The sequence below is a fragment of the Branchiostoma belcheri genome, unplaced genomic scaffold, assembly GCF_001625305.1.
Source record: "Branchiostoma belcheri isolate BF01 breed outbred unplaced genomic scaffold, Haploidv18h27 scaffold54, whole genome shotgun sequence".
NCBI classification, from domain to species: Eukaryota; Metazoa; Chordata; class Leptocardii; order Amphioxiformes; family Branchiostomatidae; genus Branchiostoma; species Branchiostoma belcheri.
Window position 1 is genome coordinate 416,176 of NW_017804176.1, and position 24,357 is coordinate 440,532.

General features: G+C 42.5%; 4 protein-coding genes across 4 annotated transcripts in view; 1 reads left to right on the plus strand and 3 right to left on the minus strand.

Annotated features, from left to right (window-relative positions):
- Positions 1-4,603, minus strand: part of LOC109481064 — an 11,931-nt gene extending 7,328 nt beyond the window's left edge. Inside the window, exons 1-7 of the mRNA XM_019783536.1 lie at positions 4,585-4,603; positions 3,828-4,018; positions 3,432-3,626; positions 3,080-3,191; positions 2,570-2,751; positions 2,323-2,401; positions 1,181-1,431 (exon numbers count right to left, since the gene is read on the minus strand). Coding sequence (XP_019639095.1) covers positions 1,181-1,431; positions 2,323-2,401; positions 2,570-2,751; positions 3,080-3,191; positions 3,432-3,626; positions 3,828-4,018; positions 4,585-4,603 — 1,029 coding nt within the window. The remainder of the gene's footprint in view (positions 1-1,180; positions 1,432-2,322; positions 2,402-2,569; positions 2,752-3,079; positions 3,192-3,431; positions 3,627-3,827; positions 4,019-4,584) is intronic.
- Positions 4,604-5,208: 605 nt separating this feature from the next.
- LOC109481197 (lysosome-associated membrane glycoprotein 1-like) lies at positions 5,209-7,675 on the minus strand. Its single transcript, XM_019783725.1, has one exon. The coding sequence runs from the start codon at positions 7,430-7,432 to the stop codon at positions 5,366-5,368; it is 2,067 nt and encodes a 688-aa protein (XP_019639284.1). The 5' UTR covers positions 7,433-7,675; the 3' UTR covers positions 5,209-5,365.
- Positions 7,676-8,339: 664 nt separating this feature from the next.
- LOC109481206 (GPI mannosyltransferase 1-like) lies at positions 8,340-11,315 on the minus strand. The gene is made up of 3 exons (XM_019783738.1): positions 11,152-11,315; positions 8,984-10,027; positions 8,340-8,763 (listed from the first exon to the last, which is right to left on the minus strand). Exons 2-3 carry the CDS (start codon positions 9,929-9,931, stop codon positions 8,473-8,475), a joined length of 1,239 nt encoding a protein of 412 aa, XP_019639297.1. The 5' UTR covers positions 9,932-10,027; positions 11,152-11,315; the 3' UTR covers positions 8,340-8,472.
- Positions 11,316-11,521: 206 nt separating this feature from the next.
- LOC109481217 (adenylate kinase 9-like) overlaps positions 11,522-24,357 on the plus strand; it is a 36,728-nt gene continuing 23,892 nt past the window's right edge. Inside the window, exons 1-22 of the mRNA XM_019783759.1 lie at positions 11,522-11,599; positions 12,247-12,360; positions 12,611-12,731; positions 13,014-13,066; positions 13,226-13,322; positions 13,544-13,656; positions 13,895-14,074; positions 14,568-14,696; positions 15,018-15,334; positions 15,682-15,862; positions 16,923-17,067; positions 17,306-17,392; positions 17,924-18,058; positions 18,637-18,678; positions 19,011-19,173; positions 19,372-19,602; positions 19,906-20,006; positions 20,751-20,912; positions 21,906-22,067; positions 23,166-23,194; positions 23,609-23,792; positions 23,972-24,081. Of these exons, the coding sequence (XP_019639318.1) occupies positions 11,582-11,599; positions 12,247-12,360; positions 12,611-12,731; positions 13,014-13,066; positions 13,226-13,322; positions 13,544-13,656; positions 13,895-14,074; positions 14,568-14,696; positions 15,018-15,334; positions 15,682-15,862; positions 16,923-17,067; positions 17,306-17,392; positions 17,924-18,058; positions 18,637-18,678; positions 19,011-19,173; positions 19,372-19,602; positions 19,906-20,006; positions 20,751-20,912; positions 21,906-22,067; positions 23,166-23,194; positions 23,609-23,792; positions 23,972-24,081 (2,874 nt within the window). The 5' untranslated portion in view covers positions 11,522-11,581. The remainder of the gene's footprint in view (positions 11,600-12,246; positions 12,361-12,610; positions 12,732-13,013; positions 13,067-13,225; positions 13,323-13,543; positions 13,657-13,894; positions 14,075-14,567; positions 14,697-15,017; positions 15,335-15,681; positions 15,863-16,922; positions 17,068-17,305; positions 17,393-17,923; positions 18,059-18,636; positions 18,679-19,010; positions 19,174-19,371; positions 19,603-19,905; positions 20,007-20,750; positions 20,913-21,905; positions 22,068-23,165; positions 23,195-23,608; positions 23,793-23,971; positions 24,082-24,357) is intronic.

Below are 24,357 nucleotides of genomic sequence, written 5' to 3' on the forward strand. Positions count from 1 at the left end.
AAGCAACGTTACATCATTCCAACTTAAAGGAGTACTAACCTCTAGAAGAAAGTGCTATTTTCTGATACATCATGCTGCAGTGAATACATAACTAGCCGACTTTTTACATAATTTCGCTTGTACGAGTTGAGCGGCGCATGTTTGTAAAGTGATATTAATATCATTTTCCCCCATGCTGAACCACAATTGACACATCCGGGAATTCTGGCTTACGCAATACTCATACACTTCAAGTCAACATAAACATTTTTCGGCGAAAATGGTAGGAGACAAGCACACTAACAAGCTGTTTATTGAGAAATTACTTGCTTTACTTTGCTTGACCTGTGGCTTGGATATTATGATGTCAGGATGTCGAATACAGTGGGAGCCAGTTTCATCCTGCGTGTTTTGATTTTCTCAACTTATTTGCATGTAAGTATAACTTGAACAGATAATTTGATTACGCCACTTATGGAAAGGATAACTAGATTACGCCGTTTTCTCATCGTCAATATTTGCGGCATAAATGAGGGGCGATAAGAACACCAAGAAGGACAATGGTTGGTAAGATACCAAAGAACACAAAGTGGTACGAATTTTTCTTATCGCCCCCGAAATGAGGTCTGTAACGTAACTTTTTGTTTAAAACATAGACACCAATGGGGTAGCGTGGTGTATTCTGGGATAGTTTTGAGGGTATTTGGAGAGTTTGTCCTGGATTCGATGCGTTTTAAGACTTGCGCGCAAAATGGGCATTTAATTGTACACTGTAAAATAATATGCATTTTTCAATTCCAAAAATAAATGCCTGTCGAAATATAGCACCTCCTTCTGGAGGTTAGTACTCCTTTAACAATGTACAGTAAAAAATTTACATTCCGATACAGAACCTTTACAATTGTAGGTGCCTCAACATTATACGACCTCTGTTGTTTGGATGAATGATATCTTTCGATGGTTTATTGACCTGTTAATGTGATCATGATCTACGATATGGGTTTCTACTTGTGCTATCTTACGACCTTGCGATGATGATGCAGATTTAATCTGTATTTGAAGATGCTTATGGATCGCTAGCTTGTTACAAAATATGTATCCGGAAACATCAGATACAGTCAACAATGGCTAAATGAGATGCATTCGCACTGTCAGCATTGAGCTCAACTTCGTCAGTTTACGGTTACAAGAGTTTGACGACTTTCTCTGTGTTGAGATTGTGGAGCTTCTTGTCGGTCCCGTAGGCGAAGTGCTGACTCATGTCGGGAGAATACTTGCTGGCGGGCGGAGTTCGGCCCAGGGACTCGGCCAGGGTCCGGGTGAAGTGCGAGGCGTTCCCACAGCACAGCCCCACGTACTGCAGCCCCAGCTCCCGGCAGCGCTGCCCGAACTCTGCGATCATGGTGCGGCTGCACAGGAACGCGTCCAGGTCCACAGGAAAGGCTCGCTCTCCTGGAAAAGCAATAAAAAAACGTCCTGTACACTCACCAAACCCTAACGAACACCCCGTGACATTTAAAGACATAAGGTGTCCTGTTTTGTTATATGTAACATTACAAAAACACAGCATTGAAGATGTCCATTGATATAAACAACACGCACTCTTTGTGCGGACTACTTAGCCGTGGCGACTCTTGATTCGGGCTTACATTGCATTACCCTCAGACAAGAGTCGTGGAAAGATGCATTGGCAGAACTGCACATTTCCCGTTGGCTGCACGATGCTCCGTTTTTGACCCGGTTTTTTGCTGTCCCGAGCTTCCCTACAATATAACTCCACAATTGGCCGGGTTGCCGATGTTTAGATCAGCCTAAATATTCCACAGCGCGACAGAAAAGTAGTAAAATAGCTAGTCGGCACAAGGTGGCGGCCATCTTGGATATAGTCGGGAATGTCCGCTACCGCCGTCGGGAACGCTCGGTAGCCTTTCCGGTTATAATCGGAGAGCTTTCGGTCGCGCTTCGGTAATCGTGACGCTACCGAGCGTTCCCGACGGCGGTAGCGGACATTCCCGACTATGTCCAAGATGGCCGCCACCTTGTGCCGACTAGCTATTTTACTACTTTTCTGTCGCGCTGTGGAATATTTAGGCTGATCTAAACATCGGCAACCCGGCCAATTGTGGAGTTATATTGTAGGGAAGCTCGGGACAGCAAAAAACCGGGTCAAAAACGGAGCATCGTGCAGCCAACGGGAAATGTGCAGTTCTGCCAATGCATCTTTCCACGACTCTTGTCTGAGGGTAATGCAATGTAAGCCCGAATCAAGAGTCGCCACGGCTACGGATCCGGACTACTATATAGACATTGAGTATCAATCCGATGTAAAAGCGTACGCAATACCTTTATGGTTGACCAGAGACTGCATGGTCGGCCTTAGCTCGTCACAACGGTACGGCACGGGCAGAGCAGCGACGGGAACCTACAATCAAGTACAGGATTGCTATTTATCACTTGTTCACATTATCAGCCTAGATATATCTATAAATCATAAATTAGAACTCTGAAGCTTCATTGAAAGTAAACTCCCCTATCTGCAAAGTACGTGGACAGAATTTCAGGTAAGTGATTTTCATCATTGATTTTGTACCTTGATTTCATCCCTGATCCTCTCCACCAGCGGCAGCATGGTGAAGGGACCCCGTCCACAGTTGAGTCCCACCACGGCGGCCCCACCCTCCTCCAGCGCGCGCATGGAGTCCAGCAGGGAGTGTCCGTCCACACTCCGGTCTGCGTCTTTGTGGAACGTCATGCACACAACCGCCGGGAGACCTGACCAAACACACACAAAATATCGGTTTTAGCACCGTGTTAGTAATAGTATTGTTTTTAAGGTGTTTTTAAAATTTTGGTGTGTGTGTGTGTGTGTGTGTGTGTGTAATTTGCTTGTGTGTTCTATTTATATTAAATCAGTTACAGCACGTAGGTGAGGAATCCCCTAGCATACACAAAAGGTCAGACACAGAGAGTTAGGTCCCAGAATCGGGCCGGGGGGCATGGTTGTAATGTAACGGGAGAAAAATTTAAAAGTCTTCTGTAGGGTGTAGAATCAAACGTTTTACAAGAAGGCTACAATTTCTCAAGGAACTTCAGCACTTACCTTTGCCGTACTTCTTGATGCACTCGAGCGCCAGCATGGCCTCAGCCACCATCCCATAAGTCTCCGCCACGATGTAGTTCGCCCCCTCCTCCACAGCCCACTCGATCTGTTCCTGCAAACGACATTCACGTGAAAGCTACATTCTAGGTTTGAAATATCTTGCTTACGGCATTTAACTGGTTAGGAAATGGCAAAAAGGGGACGTGATTCTGTATGTTACAGTGATGCTTAAGTCCGACCGATGCTTTTGCATATAGCATTTCCAAATAGTGACTTTTGCCAACCATCCTGCCATGAAAACATAGGTAGCTTGCTGCGTTTTCTATCTAACTTATAACATTATTTCTCTTGCCTTAAATATGGTAATGCACTCTTCGCGTGTGGCGGGAATGTTGGGGTCGAACACGGTGGTGTTACAGATGTTTCCCGCCATCAGTGTGCCGGTCTCGTCTGCCACCTCCCGGGCCAGCTTCAGGGCGGTCCGGTTCATGGTCTCCAGGTCAGCCTCCCGTCCGATAACCCGCAGCTTCTCACGGTGCCCATAGTACTGTGTGGAAAAAATTAGATTTCTGTTTTCTATAGAGAAGAATGCATGCAGTACTTCTTTTTTTTAAATCTGAACAACGTCGAAAATCACGAGAAAACGAAAATGAGTTAAAACACAACACAGGGCGTTTCGACGCTAATCATACGTCTAGATATGTTCATGATCAATACATTTTTCTAGATAAGCAAATGTAAAATTCACCGTAAATGCCAGTACTACGTCACTTCCGGCATGTACAAACTCTCGGTACAACCCTTTCACCAAGTCTGGGTGTTCTATCACCACTTCCGGTACGTAGGCCCCGGCCTTCAGGTAACCGCGTCGCTCGAACTCGAACAGATATCCCTCCGCGCAGATGACGGTCTCGCCAGCCTTTAGCCGCTCGAGCAAACCTGTAACATGAAATCGGGATGTTCTGTGCTACGATTCACACTTCATCTTTGCTGACTGATCTGTTCAATACTGTAACACAATTTTATGAGTTTCATTTGATTCGCCCCTGAGGCGATGCCAAAAACTAATTTGAGTGCACCATTACTTTACTTTTTTGTCAGTGTCGAAGCTTTGATTTTGGCTTGTGAGAGAAACAATGCAAAGATAGAGAGATGTTTCCCTGGTTGCTCTTCCAATGTCCTTCCAATAAAGTTGACCCAATTTTGAATGACGTAGAAGTATTAGTGTTCTACCTTGCTGAGCTAGGCAACACAAGTATCCGCTGTGTCAGAGAGTGTCAACAACCTGACACGATAAGGCCGAGATCGGGAGAACTTTGCCCTGTTGACCATTCAACCTGCCATATAGGCCGTTAGGAGAATACCTGTTATATATATTTTAGCAGTTACGAAAACAATTCAACACTATGAATGTTCTTGTCACCAGATGAAGCGAGGTCAAGATTTAGACGGAGACCTACTACTTGCTAACGTCTAGACCACCTGTTTGAAAAGGGGCAACCTACCTTTAGTTTTAGGAGGCATGGTTGGCATGAGCCCAAAGCTTGTTGTTGGCACCGTGCAACGCACAGACGGGGCAAGGGAACACAGTCATCGTGTTTTATCATTCTGAACGTTCAAAACAGCGGTGAAGAATACTGCATTCAGCACGTTTCATATTACATAATATTGATTGCCATTACAATATATTGATACCTACCAAATGATATGTATGCAATAGAGTCGATTTGTTTTGCTGAGAAAATTCACCTGTACAGAAAATGGACTGGCCTATGTCATCATGTTTTTAGGTATGGGTCAAGGGTCGGAGTGAAAAATTCAGTGTGCGTTTGTGGTTGGAGTGGATTTCAAGAAAAGGGAGAGGACACTCCCGTCAAAACAGAGGGTACAGATTTAGATTTAGATACAAATCCTTCTACTTATTAATGGAACATGATCCTAGCTGGAACTTATTCATAGCAGAGCATCGACTGGGTCTATGAAGGATTTGAAAGATTCAAAGACTTGACAGAGTTTTCAAGCTTTTATTTATTGTATCACTGGAATGATCACCTTTCAATAAAAATATGCCACTGCACATAGGTGATTTACATAGTGAACATCACAGTTGGTATATACAGTTAGCTAATACAATGTAATCTATTAAGTTCTTACTCCTATCATTTACATATTGTTAGAACTAACAGAGCTGTTATAGTGCACAACTCTTTTCTCACTTCAATATACAAAAAAGGCAAAAGTTCTCCTTCAAAAATTACAGTGGAAGGAATCAAATTGAAGTTTGTGTCATTCAATGAAGTTCTTGATGAGAGGTTCCTTTTCTAGATCTGCCGCTGTCCCTCTACTTCTTCTCCTCCAACAAATGCAGCTGATCATCGCAATGATCAGAGCGGTAGCTGGCAGAGTTGAAGCTAACATCACAATGAGTATGATAGATTCTGAACTAGTCTGTGCACAGTCTTCTGCTGTGAAGAATTTGCCCGACTTGTCGACGTGAAACGGCTGAAGCTGAACTTGGCGCACCAGCATGGTGACTTCTTTAGTGACCGTTACGTTGACGTCTGGCAGACACTTGTAGGATTTGCTCACATCTGTGGAGAAGACGTTCAGGGTCATGTTCTCTACCCGGCGGTGTTGGTTCGGTGCTATCGTCTTCGGAAAGATGACCGGTAGTTCTGTGTAGGACAGCTCCGCACTAGCTAGCCGGTACCGACCACCGCGCTTCTCGCTTGATTGGGAAAAGGTAAAGGTTACATAGAACGTATCGCCATAAAACTTTAGAGTCAGGGAAGACATACTATCCGTACACGCTCCTGAGGCTGCGGCGGTTACAGGAACGTTAAAGACGCCTTCTCCTACATTGCTATCCTGCCTTACATATTTGACAATAAACTGCACGCCCATGTTAGCTAGCAGGCAAATCTGTCCTGTAGAGTTCTTAACAAAGTAGTGGCCCTGCAGGGGTTTTGAGGGCTTGTGAGGAGGCGTTGTGGGCGTGTATGGGGTAGATGAGGGGAGAATAGTTGATGCAGGGGCAATGGTGTCCGTCACACCGGTCGTTTGCACTGTGGTGGCTGGTAACGTTGTTGTGGCGTTCAGAACGGGGTATATTGTGGTGAGCAAGTCTTGGGGACATCTTACCGCATCGCTGAACTGGCCATCCTTCACGCCGAACGGTTGGACGTGCAGTTCGAGTATTTCTAGCACCACACTTTGTCCTACCGTGAAATTCCGCTGGGAGGAGCACCTGTACGATTTTCCCAGCTGGGTATCGAAGAGGGACAAGTCGTTCGCTACCTGGATGTCAGACGTGTTCGGGTCGTCGGCGCCGGGAAAGAACCGTGCGTTGCGTTGGTAACCAACCACGAGGCTATTCAAAATAAACCTTTTCCCGTCGGAATAAAAGGATAAACTGAGGTTAAAGGTGTCGGTGAACATCAAAGTCAAGGTCGCCTGGTCGTCCCCACAAGACCCGCCCACGCTGCAGTTCGCAGGAAGGACGTAGGTGGCGTTTCTGCTCTTGCCGTTGTCTGTGCGGTATTCGACACGAAACAAGACGCCCATATTTGCCAACAGGCACACTTGGCCTCTAGAGTCATTCAAAGAAAAATATCCAACGGGAAAGACTAAGGACGGGGTTACATCATGAAAGGGGGTTGTAGTTGGTGGAGGGGGGTTCGTCGTTGGCTGATAGTCTTGGGCACACTCTTCTGGGAGCGAGAACGTGCCTTGGTCGTTCACCTCGAACGGTTGGGCCTGGATGTTGTAAACAGTTAAGTTGGCGCTAAGCGGAACATTAAAATCGTTAGCATGGCTTCGAAACAACTCCTGTTCCCTCTTACATAGGTATGAATGAGGGGCCACGGCGTTAGAAGACGTCTTGATCGCCTGAATCCCTGAGACGGTGGAGATGAGGGTCTTGTTCAAGTCCAACGCGTCTGGGAACAGGGCCGGTATCAGCTGGTAGTAGATGGAGACCTCCGAAAGCCAAAAATGTGTCATCAAGGGGAAGTTTCTGGAGAATGTAAGGTTCATGCCGAAATGTCCCATATGTGGAGATGTGTCGTGAAAGCTGATGTTCATGACGGCTGTCTGCTCGTGAAATCCATGGGCGCATATTCCAGTGACGTAGCTATTGTTGGGCAGAGGGTACGAGACCGTGTCCGTAGTGTTGTCTGTTTTTAGGTACTCGACGTGAAAAGTGGCGGAGATGTCCAACAGGAGACATTTGTCCCCCCTCTCGTTCTTGACGTAGAAATGACCAACAGGTGGCAGCGGGGAGCCGGTAGCTTCACAACGTGCAGTCCCAATACATCCCGCTAGAAGGACAAGCCTCGTCAACAGCTCCAACATCTTTACGAAGCGTTTAAAGCAGTTTTACATAAAATCCAGCGCTGGTTTCATACATGTAGCAGGCTGGCCCCTTTTCTTTAGCTACTGGCTTTGCCTGTCGTCGTGAGAATGTTGTGATAGACCTACGGACTTTGATCTACAGGTGTGGCACGTGGGTAGTTTTGTTTACACTTGTTAATGATTGCCTGATCTGAGTGCCAATAAGAGCCCCTGGTTTTGGGGTGCAGCAATGAGTTTTTATGGGCGCGGGAATGGACACAGGCAGATTACGGGCAATTTGGCGTTCTTTAATGGCCATATGTGGAAGGAGGTTTTGTGATCATCGTTAGGGTGTGTTTGGGAGGGATGTTTTCTTTGTGATATGCAGGCAAATCAAGGAGGTTCAATAAATTGATTGAGACAGGTGTGATTGATTGTCTTTACTTACAGGTTTGTTTTTCCACACAATGATGTAATGTATATATGCATCATGTATTTTATCCAGATAACACCAAACTTTAAGTACCAAGTCCCAGTATGTAAAAAATGAACTGAATGACATTTGCAGGTGTAGAATATTTCTAATAAATCCACTTTGGCACAAATCCAACCTTGACACTATCCACAGTAAAAACACAGAGGGACTTTGCTCTAGTCTAGACTATGCAAGCAAACATTCTATTAATCCATACTGAACTCTTAGCTTTAACTTTTTCTATGAAAAGTCATGATCTGCATAGGAGAAACAATTCAACCTCACAGTAAGTGTATGTACTACATTTCTTACATACTTATTTCAGAAACATCTCATATGAAATTGAAGTTTAAAACACTAAGAGGAATAAAGCTATGATCAAAAGTTCTCTTCATTATTCTACACTATGTTAAAAGTAAAAAGGCAAAACTGAATATCAACACTTCAATTAAAATACATGTACTGTAGTCGTATCAAGCAGATCCCATCGCTTCCGCATTGAGTAACAAAAACATTTTGTCCTCACTGAAACTACCTTCACCCCTTCTCAAACAATACTACTAAGTAGATGTATACATCAAGCCAGTTACTGATCCTTCATGTTCAACTTAACAAGTTTTCCATTGTGAAACATCGGCTCGTGTACATGTGAATTAAGCAGCTTTATCAGAATCCACACATTGATGGCAAAGAACAGGATCCCTGCTGCCCAGATGTACAGGAAAGTGTTCTGTCCTTGGAACTCCAGGTAATAGGCAGGGAGCAGCCACAGGGCCTGCCCCAGGAACCACAGGGTTGCCATGGTAACAGCATCCTGGATCTTCAGCTTCAGAGAGGGCAGGATGACAGGAAGTAGGCTCAGGTACCACAGGAAGTACTGGGAATTATGGGACACAGAAGCAACAACATGAGTCATTTCATGTAAATAAGTCCTCATATAGTCATGAAAATACTGTTTTATGTAATGGATGAAGAATTGCCTTACACAGAAAAAAAATGTTTAAAATGGATGCTAAAAATCTGTGCTCTGTTTATTTTTGTCCAAAGTTATGTGTCATTCTTGAGCCAACTTATGTAAAGTTTGAAGTCTTGCCCACCTGTGAAGTACAGACTTTGTTGAAGGTTACAAACAGGAAAGTCTGCACAAAACAGCAGAACGGCAGGTCTCTGTACAACCAACACGACACGGCAACCAACAGGACAACCTGGGGCAGGAACGTCACAATCCCCACCACAAAGGACCACTCACTCTCCGACGTCAAGTACAACATGTAGAAGTACACAGAGAAGTTATGTCTTATGTCTCTCCTTGTCAAGTGGTACAGATAGGTCTCTTCAACAAACTCCTGTCCATACATGATGAAACATAACCCTGTTAACAAAACAAACGTCACAGCAGATGTAAGCACAAGCTGCACTCGTGAAGGGTTGACTAAAGACCGCATGAAGTCTAACGTCGTCTTGGTTGCTTGTTTACGACCCGTGTATTCCTCGTCCAATAGGAGAAACAACGGAAGAGCGTATGTCGCAGGGTAGATTCTGAAGTGTACTGCGGTGGCATATAGAAAGGCGGCAGTCTTGGTACATTTCTTCATGACAAAGTACAGTGTTCCCAGGACCAACATGATAGTCAGAGCTTCCGCATTGCCTCTGCTAGATACTCCCATCGGTAGAGGGTTGAACAGCCACACGGACGCACAAACCTTGCTCGTTTTCTCATCCACTCCCCGCAACAGAAGAATCTGGTGCATAAAGTAACCTGATATGACATCACTTAGAACAAAGAGCAGCTTGCCAAACACAGGTGAGAGGTAAATGTTGGGTGTTAACATCCAGGCCAGGAGGGGGGTGTATCTGTATGTGGCACGGTTGTATGGGGACTGTCCGTTAGTGATGTACTGGGCAGCATCAGAGAAGACGTAGTAGTCCACGTCTGTGTACTTGACGAGCATGGTGCGGTCCTGCCATTCTCCGTATGCTATCAGCACCAGGCGGGCTCCCAAGGCGAGCAGACAGAGGCGTGCTATGCTTAGTGTCCGGATCATGGTGACAGTTGTGATCACACTCAAAAATTATTATGGTGCAGATGGGATGTCAAGTTGAAGTACTGTTCATCACTAGTAATTTGTGCTGTCACTCATCTGAAAGACAACAGGAAGAATGTGTCAAGTTTAATACAAATCTACTTCATTATAGGCCTTTATGAAGCTGTTTGGTCTTCGAACGAATGTTTTACAAACGTTGTTGTTGTTGTTGTTGTTGATATACGTATACCGTGGCCGACAAGAACAAAATTTTACACCGCAACTTTTGGTGTTTTACACCGCAACTTTTGGTGTTTTACACTGCAACTTTTGGTGTTTTACACTGCAACTTTGGGTGTTTTACACTGCAACTTTTGCTGTGTTTTACACTGCAACTTTTGCTGTGTTTTACACTGCAACTTTTGCTGTGTTTTACACTGCAACTTTTGCTGTGTGGAAAACTTACACCCCTCCCCTTTTATAATGGACGGTCCCCCTGTCAGGTCAAAGGTGACAACGATGGCATGCAAACTACGTCGACTGAGTTATCCTTTTCGTGCATAAGTTTTTTAGAGGAAAAGCTTGGCTACGTTGTGACGTTAGTTTTTTTCTAAAGGTTTTTCTAGCTTTGGCCTATAGATCGGGATAAATTTAAAAATGTTTCGACCAGGTCCAGTGATTACAAATTATGTTGCTTTTTGCTGCCATGCGACACAACAAATTTATCAAGGACGTCAGATATCCAGCTCCAGACATCAACAGCAATGACATAAATTTTCTGCAGGTTAGTTCATTATTTTTGGGTATGGACATCGTTTGTCTCACACTCAGTCACAGCACGACACTGTGACTCTCAGGCCGCCGCCATCTTTGTCACCTTTGACCTGACAGGGGGACCGTCCATTATAAAGGGGAGGGGTGTAAGTTTTCCACACAGCAAAAGTTGCAGTATAAAACACAGCAAAAGTTGCAGTGTAAAACACCAAAAGTTGCAGTGTAAAACACAGCAAAAGTTGCAGTGTAAAACACAGCAAAAGTTGCAGTGTAAAACACAGCAAAAGTTGCAGTGTAAAACACCCAAAGTTGCAGTGTAAAACACCAAAAGTTGCGGTGTAAAACACCAAAAGTTGCGGTGTAAAATTTTGTACTTGTCGGCCACGGTATACGTAGGTTGATATTTTTGATATGTCAACAACACATGAACCATAGTTTCACTGACCCATAACTGCAAAAATACTCACCAACTTTGCGGCTTTTACGGCAAATAAACAATTCTATAGGTCCTATATTCGTGCCTGAAAATATTTCACTTTGTATTATCCTAAATACCTTCCAAAATAAAGCGCTATTCCAAAGAAACGTGAGGAAAAAAATACATTTTGGCAAATCTCCGCCATTTTGGATTTGGCGCTGGCGCATTGAATTGTGGGAAGTGTACGTTTGGATTCTATCACTGCCGGTAAAAGTAGGGGTGTGTTCAAATATGGATTTTTTTGTATGGCAATTTGATCAAATGTCTATGCATAACCTTGAATAAATTAGTATCTATTGTACAATTGTTTAATGAAATTATAGTACTTTGACTATAATACCGAATTTCATCGCAAATCGTATTTTCACCCCTATTAGATATATGGTATCATCCACCGATTCTATGGCGACCAAACAAATATGGCGGACGTAGAACAGGTAAGATTTTAATTTGAATTTTATGCCAAATATTCAACCCGTTATGACACTTTAAGAGTGCTTATTGATATTTTTGATATTATGAACAGATAGTGCTTCTCCCTTGTGAGTTTCGTTTGTCTACACGCACGCACAGCAGGATTATCGCGGTTAAAATCATTGCGTGATGTTGTGGTTTGGGGTTCGGATCCGTTGAGCGAGATAGACAGCATACAAAACACCGAGGTCACTTGTTGATTTCTAACCTCATCACTTCTGGTATCTATTTCCTTCAAAATTTCACACGCAATATACACACTAAAGATCAGAATAAACAGCCTGAAATGAATTCAAAAGTTAAAACTCTTGTGAGAAGACAACTTTGCCCTACTGGCCCCTGGCAACACAAGTTATAAAATTTTGAGACTGAATCAATGAAGTTATGTATGATATCGTAGAGTATGGTTTGGTCCCTTTATTCCATTTACTGCATGAGTTTATGAATACTGTCACATAAGGTTTATACATATTTAGAAATTCGTGTCTCCACTGGTAATAAATTATAGTGTTTTTATTTAGAAATCTGCATCAAATATTGTTTCAGGCTCAATAAAACTGTAACAACTCTGTGAACTATGAAACATGTGTGATGCTGTCTTGTCCTGTAGGCATCAGTTGATGAGGGAGGGGGGAGCATTGGTCCTGGGATCAGTGTGATGAGTCTGAGTGACATTCCTGAGGAGCTGAAACCTCTGGAGGGAGACCCGTATAGCGAAGATGAGGTTGGTCATTTGATATTGTCTTGTGTTATCAGGAACAAAATAAAATGAGAACTTTTTAACAGTTTGCTTCTTCTATTGCACTTGTTCTACCAAACAGTACAATTCATTTATAAAAAAAATTAATGCAGGGTACAATTCCATATTCCAAAAAAGTGCAGTTCAACTTGATTGTAACTATTACAGAGACCATTTCAAGCAGATAATAGAATGATGGCATGATATGCTGACAAGAATATTTTCTTCGTTTCAGACGGAATTGAGAGCCCTGTTGTCCAAACCAACATGTTTCATAGTCATAGGAAAGCCAGGGTCTGGCAAAACCATGCTGGCACAAAAACTGGCAATGACATGGAAGGCACAGCTAGTAAATCGTAAGTATTTTTGTCTACAAAACAGTTTTTTACTTTTGTGTTTATCCATCTTAATTGTGTCTTATTACTGATTGTTGTCATTTACATAAAGTTTACAGGATACATTTAACCTTTATGATGACACTTTTATGGCATACGCATCCTTGTTGTGTCGTCTATTTTTATCATCTTTAGTACTCATAAGTTTAATATATCTCATATTCTTTAATTTGTATCTATATGCTTTGTAAAGCATATAGATAAAAAATTGATACAATGACATGACTTGGGTTTTCCTTTCAGCCACTGACATCATCAACCAGAACATAGAACTACAGACAGAGATGGGAATAAAGGTGGGTAATGTTATAACTTTTTCTCTTTCATTTTGACGCAGTAGAATGTAACAACTTAACAGTCTCTCACACACCACTGTCTACAAATTTGCAATGTGTTTCCCAATTTTGTACCAAAGAATTCACTCAGCCAATCCTTATTTTCTATTCCTGTCTCAGTGCCAAGAAATCCTCCTTCGAGGAGAAGCCATCCCAGAAGAAATGGTGGCCAAGATGGTCCAGGATAAGATCAACTCTTCAGAGGTCACACATCACGGTGAGGCACTTCATTGTTGCTGTCAATTTGTTCTGTGGATGATTCCCATTTAAGAATTCAGTGGATGCTGTCTAGGAATTTTCTTAAAACTGCCAGTAGTGGACCCTTCAATGTTAATCTATTACCATCCATACTAATTGCCCATATATGGAATTTATATTCAAATGTTTTTCTCACCACCCATTTAATTTTCCTAATAAGATCTTTATGTTGTTGTTCAGGCTATGTTCTGGATGGGTTCCCCTGTATGGATGAGAGTTACATGAACATCCCAGAACAGCTGGAGCTTGTCAAGAACTGGAAACTCAAACCTGACTTCATTGTCAATCTCAAAGTAAGTATATACTCATGAAGTAGTGCTACATTAGGCTAGGAGGTTCAAATGTATAATATGTCATTAACAGTAGTTTTGCACCATCTTAAAAAAAGTTACTTGTAAACACCTAAAATTCAACTTTCCCTTAACATTGAAATGTAACTTAGCCGATGAATACCACAGATAGTGAAATACTGGCCGAAAAGCCATAGTTTTGTGATCTGTACTGAATACTTTCATACTTTGTTGTCCATAGATTCCTGACAAAGATCTGGAGAAGCGGCGACTAGGACAGAGGGTGGACCCCCTGACAAATGAACTCTACCCAGAAGACATCTGGAACCCAGAGAAACCTGAGCCTAAACCCCAGAAGGGGGAGGGGGAGGAAGAGGAGGAGGAGGAGGAAGAAGAAGAGGAGGAAGGAGAGGGAGAGGAGGTGAGAATGGTGCTGTAGGAAGTAGAGGTTCACTTAGTAAAATGGTCCGTGTACATCTTACACTGTTAAGAGTACAGAAGCACACCTAACATACTTGTCCATGAATTCTTGAAAGTCTGTAAAATGACAAGACCCGAAAGGTTTTGTATGTAGTTCTCTGTTTAAAAAGTATGGGAGATAAACTACCGGCTCTTATCAAATGCTCTCAAATACTTGATCAGCATATACAATTCAGAATAAAGAAATAATTCTTCAAAATTCATGTCACTCATGCATTCAAGCATAAGTTACAGTACTCTTACTCTTGCAGTAATCCAACTTGTGCCAAAGGCATGTCTGGTCAATGGATTAGTTCTCTCCTTGGTGCTGAATATCTGTTTGTTTGATGACAATACCAATGAAAAGCCCTGTCTTTGTTATATCTGTTTTTTTCTATGACTAGTTCAATAAAAAGTCATCTTTGTTACTGAATATCTGTTTGTTTGCTGACTAGGGAGATGAAGGGCCTCCAGAGCTGGACCCAGAGATCCTGGCTCGCCTGGTAAAGAGAGTGGAGGACCTGCCTGAGTATATCACACACAACATACAGGAGTATAAGGACAACATGCTCAGGACACTGGAGGTAACTTTCATGCCTTACAATGTCATATCACGCACACACAGAATGGTTTAATAAAGCTGCTATAGCCAAGTTCCATTGTACCATAATTGTATATTACTTTTGCACATTGTTTGCAGGTAAATTGTATATTAGAGGAGCCTTATATCCATGTACAATGAGTATTTATCATTTGATAATGGACTGACTGTAGCTTGGCAGTCAAACTCTGTACCTCTCAAAAATGCATGGTGAACCCCCTCATTGTTGTACAAGTCTTGAAAAAACTACAGTTTAATAGTAGCTGTTGTCTTACTAATATCTTTCTTGTGCTGTACCTTGCAGGACTACATGGCTGACCATGACCAGCAGTACCTGATTGAGCTGGACGCCAACAGCAACCACCGCCTGCTGTTCACCCAGCTGATGACCAAGCTGGACACGTTCATCCTGCGGCGCGCGGCGGTTCCCATCCGCCTCCACGACCAGGAGGAGGAGGAGCTCCCCGAGGACATGGAGACGGAGGAACTGCTGCGCACGCTGGCCAGTAAGGAGACGGTCGCGCCACGCTTCCGCTGGAGACGCAGCCGCTGGCTACGGGTCTGTCCTGTCGCCATGTCGGAGGGCAACCTGGTCCAGGGGAAACCTGAATTCGCTGTCAGGTACATTATACATCACTGTTTGAAACAACAGTTATATTAGTAATACTTAAAGGTAGATTTCATCACAAATTTTTTTCTACTTTTTCAGTACATGTTGCATTCCTGCTTGTGAGATTGAACTTAAGCAGTGTCAAAAGAGTTCTGATTTTTAGATTGAGGGCTTTATGGTATGTAAGATGAGTAATGTGTAATTAATTTATCTTTCATGATTTCTTGAAAAATATTTATAACTCTGATTCATACATAATTTCTTTACTATTGTTGTAAAGAATGCATGAAGATTTTGACATGTGTTAATATAAAATAACTTTTGGATTGAAAACTATTTTGACTTCTCTTTCCTGCAGTTTCCTGGACAAGATATATGTGCTATCCTCCCCAGAGGCAATGGAAAAGTTCTTGAAGAACCCCCGGCCCTACTTACTGCCCCCTCTGCCCAGACCCCCCTGCAAGCTCGTGGTGACCGGACCCCCCACTTCTGGCAAGACCTCCATATGTCATCTACTGGCTCAGAAATACAATGCTGTGGTAAGTTAGGTTTTTGTTTTCTAGTCTTCCATTAATGTTCAGGAATTAAGGTGTTGACAATTCATCTGTAATATTTGTATTCCAGACTCATGGGGCAGAACAAGGAAGAGGTTCTTTAAATTGATTTAAATATAACTTTTGTTTCTCATTTACATAATCTTGTATTAATGGCTCTTTACAAAATATTCACATTTCCTGGTGACAGATTTTCATCATATTTTCAAGCACCTCTCACTGCTTATTAGTCTTGCCAACAAAAACAATTGTCATTGTCAAGTCTACTGTTTCACCAACTCTTTTGAACAAATTCTAGTGCTCTATGGAAGAAATAGTAAATTGACATGTTACGGGGGCACACCCCAGTTTATTTTGGGTCTCAATTCGATTCTGCATACCCTCAACTCTAGCGACCGTCTCTTTCAGGAAATACCTCTTAAGCCAAAACACTCTGTTTGCAAATGAAGGATATCCCTCTAGCTACGAGAACAAAAGAATTTCAATTTCTTTCACCTCTCACATTTTAGTAAATTTTAGGGGGATAAAGAATTTTTCGATGAAAAATGATGCCAAAAATTGGCCATTTTCACGTGGAATTAAACCCATCACCCAGATTTTAGCCACCGATATGACTTATATGGTCGGAAAGAGAAAACACTTATGTATTATTAAGAAAAGTATAAAGAAAATCCTAACACTGAGATTATCACAATAGCCCGTCGCGCGAGGCATAGCTACAGCACCCCCAGAACGCATACAAGGCAAAACTAGGTCAAACCGAAGCACCGCGCTCAGGGCGGAAGGATACCCGGAAGTAAGCCTCGGGCCCGAAATCAATTTTCACCCAAAACACGCCACTTCTTACACTTTCCAGCCATGTTAGTAGTTAATCCCATTTTGCAGCAGATTATGAGAAATGTAAACTCAAACATGAACCATCGGAACCCCTTCGTCACTTTTTTTCCGGGCACTACAGTGGACCCCTGTCGCGGAAGAATTGGTGTGTGCACCGTTAAGTCTATCTTGAAGAAAAGCTAAGACCCATAATGTTATCTTGTTGCAGGTGTTGAGCATGCAGGAGTTGATCAAGCCTCGTATAGAGATGGAGAAGGAGAAGATGATTCAGAAGGTCCGAGAGGAGACGTTAGAATCCTCCATCAACCTGGTGAAGATGAGGCTGGAACAGGAGGCTCTGGAGAAGGAAGAGAGTGAGTACAGAATGATGGAAAATATCATAGACTGTAGATCAGTCTTCTGAGTACAGCATTGCTTCACAGATGCTTTGTACTATACTGCACTAGTATGTTTAGCTTTGGTGTATACAACAATATACATCTTTCATTACACGGACAACCAAGAGATTACAGTTCACACACACAAGGAGGTGCTTACACAACAGTTGATCTGATTAGCGTATCTTAAGTTGTTTTTTCCTCCTGTTCCCAGCTGTCTCTGAGAAGGGGGATGTAGCAGAGACAGATGAGCCCACAGAGGATGCTGCAAAGGACTCAGAGGGGGAGGGTGGAGAGGAAGGTACTTCATACACAAGTTTTCTTTTCTCTCAGGTAGACAGACAGACAGACAGAGAGGCAGTCAGGTAGACAGACAGGCTCAACAACAAGATGTTTGACAGCCAGAGAGGCAGTTAGAGAGGCAGTTAGTCTAAGAGACACTGATTTGAATGAATGGAATTTCAGAGAAAGACAGAGACAAAAGCTTCGAAATGTGTCATCAGATGATAAGCAGACAGGTATAGCAGGCTGAAATAAAGAGATATTAAAGCACTGCATTATGTATGCAAAACTGAGCAAAGAAGGTTAATGTGATTAAAATACATGCTCAGCTTGCATGACAATTTCTCCAGATAGTGCTAGATCAGTAAGATAGCTATGCCTACCGTTTGTTTGCTAATCCTTCTAATTACAGGCAGTATCAGAGGAACTCTGAGATAGATTGAGTTTTAAGCTTCTTTCTTATCGTTAATGAGTAGAGCATTCCTTTTGCTAGAGAGGCAGATTTTTAAGAAGGCTTTATAGTTACACCTAGAGGCTTTGCTTGCTTCAGGAGAAGAAGGAGCTGCAGAAAAGGCTGCAGAAGACCAAGAGGAGAAACCTGATGAAGGGGAGAAGGAAGAAGGGGAGAAAGACCAGGAGGGGGAGGGGGACCAAACAGCGGAAGAGCCAGCGGAAGAGCCTACTGGTGAGGGAGGGGACGGTACCCAAGCTGTGCTTCCTGCTAATGCTAGCACCCCCTGCATGCAATGAACCTTATTGTACTGTTCAGTCACTTTTCTTGCTCACCCCACTTGTTTTTCATCAGGATCAGTTTAACAATACAGATCTTCCTGTCTTCTTGTATACCACCAAGTCTTTGACTTTGATAACTAGCTACTCGTAGTCTGATGCAAATTGGGCTAAGCAGTGTATAAGAAGAAGAACTACTTGTACTTTCACCACCATGCTGACTGACACTGGACTACACAATGGCTAACTTTATTTTACACTCCTCATTCTCATCCCATCTCTCTAAATGGTGATTTTTTCATCAGGTCACATTAAATAACAGTACAGATATTCTCTGCCTTCCTGTATGTCAAGTCTACAACTTTCCCCACCATGCTGACTGACACTGTACACAAATAGCTAATACTCCTCAAATTCACCACTCCTTTCCTTCTCTTCCAGAAGTTTCCCTCTCCTGTAACGAGCTTGTCTGGTGTCCCTTTTAATCTCTAACCCACACAATGGACTCTTCCTGACTTGTCTTTTGTTTTACAGAGAGCAAACCAGAGCCACCAAAAGCACCTGAGCCCATTGTCGGTAAGGCTACAGATTAAATTACTTATTATATTGTGTAAATGAATGTGTCTGATATGTACCCCACAGTCAGCCCCCAACAAGTATCTCTAAGATATTTCATGCCCTTTTACCGGTAACCGGAAATGTATTATGACAACAAGATCTGATGTTTCTGAATAAAGTAACAATTTGTATGCTAAATGTGGATCCAAATAGAGTCAACAGTCAAACATAACAATATCACAAAAAGTCATTAATGTGTTGTCACATATATTACATAATGCATATAGCAACAATACTTTAAAAAAATCAATACTTAAAAAAAAATCCAAGGCTGTCCCGTTGTCTTCCAGTTGATGCTAACCACCCTGAGGTGTTGAAGATGGTGGAGGATGCGGTGAAGGAGGCAGAGAAGCAGACGATCACCATCCCACCTGACGTGTATGTGGAGGTGATGGAGGAGAAGATCAAGGAGGTGGAGAACAACCTGCGTACGAAGAACCCAGACGGACCCTTGTGAGTTATTGTCCTATAATTTCACCTTTATGGCAAAGTCACATTCATCATAAAGAAATAAAACAAACAAACTAGAATAGTGTAGACTCCTTATGTAGTGCTATTTTCCAACTTGTCATACATTGTATCCTACATGATACAGTCGATTGATTTGCACGATACAGTAACTGTTGATTGATTTCATGTGTTTCTCTCTAGCTTTGGTGGCTGGATCCTGGATAACTTCCCCAACAACCGTGACCAGTGGGCCGCCATGGTGGACAAGAACATCTGTCCCGACGATGTCATATGTCTCCGGGACAGCAGCGAGAATGGTGCGTACCTGCTGAAGCGTTGGTACAAGGTCAACCAGGAGGAGGTCGACGAGAAAGTCCGCGCCAGGAAGGTAGAAGAGGCTGCCGCGGAGGCAAAGGCAGCCGAGGAGGCTAGGTGAGTTCTAGCACAGGTTGTTCTACTTGTTGCAGGATGCACAGTAAAGCTTCACATTCTGGATGTTCATTTATGTCATACCTTTGATGCTTGCAGATAGGATATAATGCATTTCAAGTCAGACCCAAAATCTGTAGCACATTTCCTTGTACATGTACATTCCTTACATTTTTTGTATCTTAGATCACACAGAACAGTACTGCTTGGTCCAAATTCTAAGTACATAAAAATTACCATCCTTACATGCAGAGATAGCATGAGTACCAGTACTGATCTATCTCTGTGACAAAATTTTTATCGCAGGTTGGAGGAGGAACGTGCAAGGAAGGAAGAAGAGGAACGAGAGAGGCAGGCTGCAGAGGAAGAACGGCGCAGGAAGATCGAGGCAGGAGAACTCAGCGATGGTGAGAACATTGTCCTATTGTTGAAGTACAAGTCTGTGTCTCAGTCGGGTTAAGCACCTTAGGATTTATGGGTAAAGGTTAGAACTAGATTCAGCTGCAAGTTTCTTCATGCTGGCAGAATCAGCACAAAGGACAGGACCTGGTATGTTTGTGATTGGACTGTAGTTGAGAAAGAAAAAAGGACCTATAGCCAGTTCAAGGGTATTTGATGGGCAAGGTTGGAGGAAGAGCCAAAAAAGCAAAGGTGGGGTACAGATCTGTTCTAGTTGAGCTAAATCTTGATCTGTAGGTCTATAAACTAGGCTAACGTCATATGACCACAAAGACAGGTACTCACTGAAAAGGGTTTTGCCTCCTAATCCTCTGACTACCATGCCACCACATTAATTCTAGAGCAAAACTTTGTTCTGGTTAAATTAAAACTGGTATAATTGGGTCATCGGGTCATCCATATCACCACTTATCATTGTACAGATGCATGTGTTGCATGATTGAATGATAATTTTATCTTGTTTGTGTCGATAATTGATTAATTGACATCAACAAATGCCTGCATGTTAATGGAATAATAATCATCAAGAATCACGTGATCATGTAATAATCATGTCTGTTTTCATGCATGTGAAAATCATCTAATTTGTATCGTTGCCTCCAAATTAATCAATGTCTCGTTCTAACCACGTCGCCGCACCTAACCATCATCACCATCACCCATAATGCACCACTAATGTCACAACCAATCAGAGGAGGAGGGTGAGAAGCCTGCGGGGGAAACGCCCGCGGAAGGCGAGGTTCCGGCAGAACCTCCGTCCGAAGCCTTCCCCGGCGAGGCCGTTACCCCCACCCAGGGGGAGGAACCCCCCGAGGGGGAGGGGGAAAAGGTGGAGGGAGAGGAGGGGACGAAAGGTACCCAGTGTGGTGTGGTGGTCAGGCTGAAGCCTGGTCTGGCTGACTGTGACTGTCCCTGCTGTGTCTCCTCATAATGCCTACTGTAACATTCACAGGAGCAGCACGTCGGCAGAGTGTACTGTGCCTGTGCAAAACCCTGTTTTCGTTGGATGTTTGGTCAACATTGCATCAGAATTTTTCCTTTTGACAGGATATCACCCATAAATATGTGAATACGACCTTAAACGAGGCATTCTGCCAAAGTCCTATTACCGTATGTATTACATATATGCACAATACATTATTGTTTTTGCACAGGCGCCGTATATTCTGCTGACATGCTCACAAGAGCGCTGAGCTGTAAAGCCTTGTTGTGACATTTCACTGTCGTGCTGTGAGGATACTGTGGTCTTTGTCTTTGTTTGTTTTCAGTCACACACACACTTACAAGGCTGTCTTACTCTCATTTAAACTTATGTTAACTAACTCAGCATTTCTACCCAAGCAGACTCTGCAGTAAATGTGATGCAACATAGGATAAACTTTCTGGTGTCTGCATGTGGCTGCTCTGTCTTCCATCAAATAAGACTGCTAACTTTGAAAATTTGAAATTCTTTGTAAACGCAAGAAGTTCAGCTGCTGTGTCTCCTAATAATCTAACAATCCTGTAAAACAGCCTGAATTCCAGAAACCAAATCACTATAATGTAACTCTACCCACTCTAAACCTACTTGACCCAACCAGCCCTTCCAAGTTTAATTTTCTTTTAAGATATGCTCCCACAATCTAAACCTCTTCAAGGTAAACTGCAATTAAAGAATATGCTGCTTTCTCTGTCGTGTGCAAGTTCTAAATGCTGTAAAAAGTCTTGTGTATAACAACTTGCGTGTAAAAGAAGAAAGAAACGTAACAGCAAGCTTCAACATCACACTCTGTGATTTAAACACACACGACATTACATACCTACCTCAGTCATCCTTATGTCACACAATGTTCCCCAAATAACATAAGATGAGGATGAGGAGAAAGAGAAAGAAGAGGAGAAAAGCCAGATTGACGAGGAGATTGAGGAGGAAGAGTTGAAGGAAGAAGAAGAAGCAGAAGCCGCCTCCCCTAAACCCCCAGCCGAGCCGGAGGCCCCTCCACCAGAACCCCCTGCACCAGAGGAAGAAGGTAGAAGTCAAACCTACGTGGTGGCTGTGGAGTGGCTGTGTTATGCAAATCAGCTGTGCCCTGGAGACTGTCACTAACCTATCTTTGCTTCCTCTAATCGGGATTAATGGGATTAAGGCTAATCTATAAAACAAGCAACATTTATACTATATAACTTATCCTCTTCATACTACTGCGGGATATAAGGCTGTGGTCAGTTTCTTCCACTGGAGCTTGTCCTGTGCCAAGACTGAATTGTATCCCACATACTACATAACGTCTTCCACTAAATTAAGCAACTTCAAAAAAGTATTAACAGTGATGTGTTTTTCTGTATCTTTAACATTACATTGGAAATCCTTGTACCTGGTAATAGTCTTACCTAAATGTAAACTTTTATAACACCTAACTACAATGATAAATCTTTTAATCCTGCTGCTGCTATACATGTAATTCTTCATGCTAAGAGCGAGTATTGCAATGAAATGAATGAAATGCTACTGTCGGCTGGACTTGAACTGTCAGTGCTTACTGTGACTGATTGCGAAGCTCCATACCTTGCTGCAGTAAAAATGTGCATAATTTTATATGCCGGTTTAAGTGCTCTATGACAGTTAAATCATACATGTATTCTGCTCTCAGCTGGAATATACATTCCAAGCTTGTACTGCAACATGGCACTCCTTAAGAGCTCTTGGTGTCTGAAAACTTTGAAAAAATGTCAAAACAGTCTTCTCTTACACATAATTGTACTTGTATTCATTCCCCATGTCATGAAAATGCATTTTCTTGTAACTTTCCCCCTTTCCTCATGCAAACATACCACTTTTCTTTTATATATGACCCGTAAATATTGGTTAAAAAAGACAATAAAGATTGGCAAACTTAAGACATAAAGATAAACCTAATCTTACACCTACATGAGAAGATACCTCCTGTATGTTATGTGTCTTGTTTAACAGTCAATTCTTCATCCCTAACCTAACAACCCTTCTGTTACAGAGGTCCTTCAGTACACACACATGATGCACACAGGAACACATGAAGGAAATGATGGGAAAAAAATCTGTTTTATGTGTAATGTCTGACTTTTTATTCCTTTTTCCCCCTATTGTACAGTTCCACCAGAACCTACCCCGCCACCAGTGGTGAGTAATTATCTACATCCCCATTATAACAAAACAAAAAGAAAACAAAATACAAACCACTTGTTAAATTGAGATACTTAACATTGTATGATTGTACTTAGTAGTAAATATTGTTTAGATACAGGCTAACAATCTCTCTGCTTTGGGTTCAGCTTTGATCACAAATTTGCTTTTGGTAGTACTGTAGAAATCAGCTTGAAGAAAGTTAAATTCATTAATTTTAGTGCAGGTTGAAGAAGTTCAGTTTATTTTTCCTCACTTTGCCCTGCTGAGTAAGATTTTTGGCGCCGAATTTGTACTGCTAATAATTGCACATGGTAGCTCTCTTAGTCTCTTGTAGAAACACACAGGTCAAATAAAAGATTTTAAACGGAACTTTCAATGACAAGAATGTTCTCATCCCTGTTTGTCCAGTCCCCAGTGCCCCCTGAGGGACCAGAAGTGGAGCAGTGGCGTCAGGAGAGGGGAGAATTTGAGCGGGAGTGGGCGTCGCTGAAGGCTGTGATCTCAGGAACCTCCTCACTCATGCCCATCGATATAGAGGTGGAAGGGAAGACTGAGGACAAACAACTGGAGGATGCCATCCACAGAATTGAGAGTAAGTTGAAATACCTTTTACCGGTATATGTAATTATACCAATTCAGAAATATACATTGTGAGTATTGCTGTATCTCTCACAAGTAGAATACTGTAAAGGCGAAGTTCTCACTTTTATGCCTATCCAGTGCATATAGCACATATTAGGTTTTGATTGCTGAACGTGTATCTTCCCACAGTGACGTACCAGTACCGTGGGTGGGAGTACACGGGGATGGACATGGATGAGGATGAGGAGGATGCTGCAGGCGGGGAGGAGGAGGAGGAAGAGGAGGGGGAGGAGGAAGAGGTAAATCAAATATTCTTACCTTTAATAACCACTGTGACAGTCATCATCAAACTGCTTTGATTTAAGTAGGAAACAACCCAAAAGTTTGCATTTCTTCCTGGTTGAAGTTTTTTAAATGTAATTATAGTATACTATGTGTTTCCTTGTAGTACATGTAGTTGTATGCATCTCTAGATCATTCCAACCTGCTAGCTTGTGAAGAAAAGTGATAATTGTTTGTCTCACCAGTATACAGTCTTATAACCTGCCTTCTTTCCAGCTACGTGTGCTGAGTTG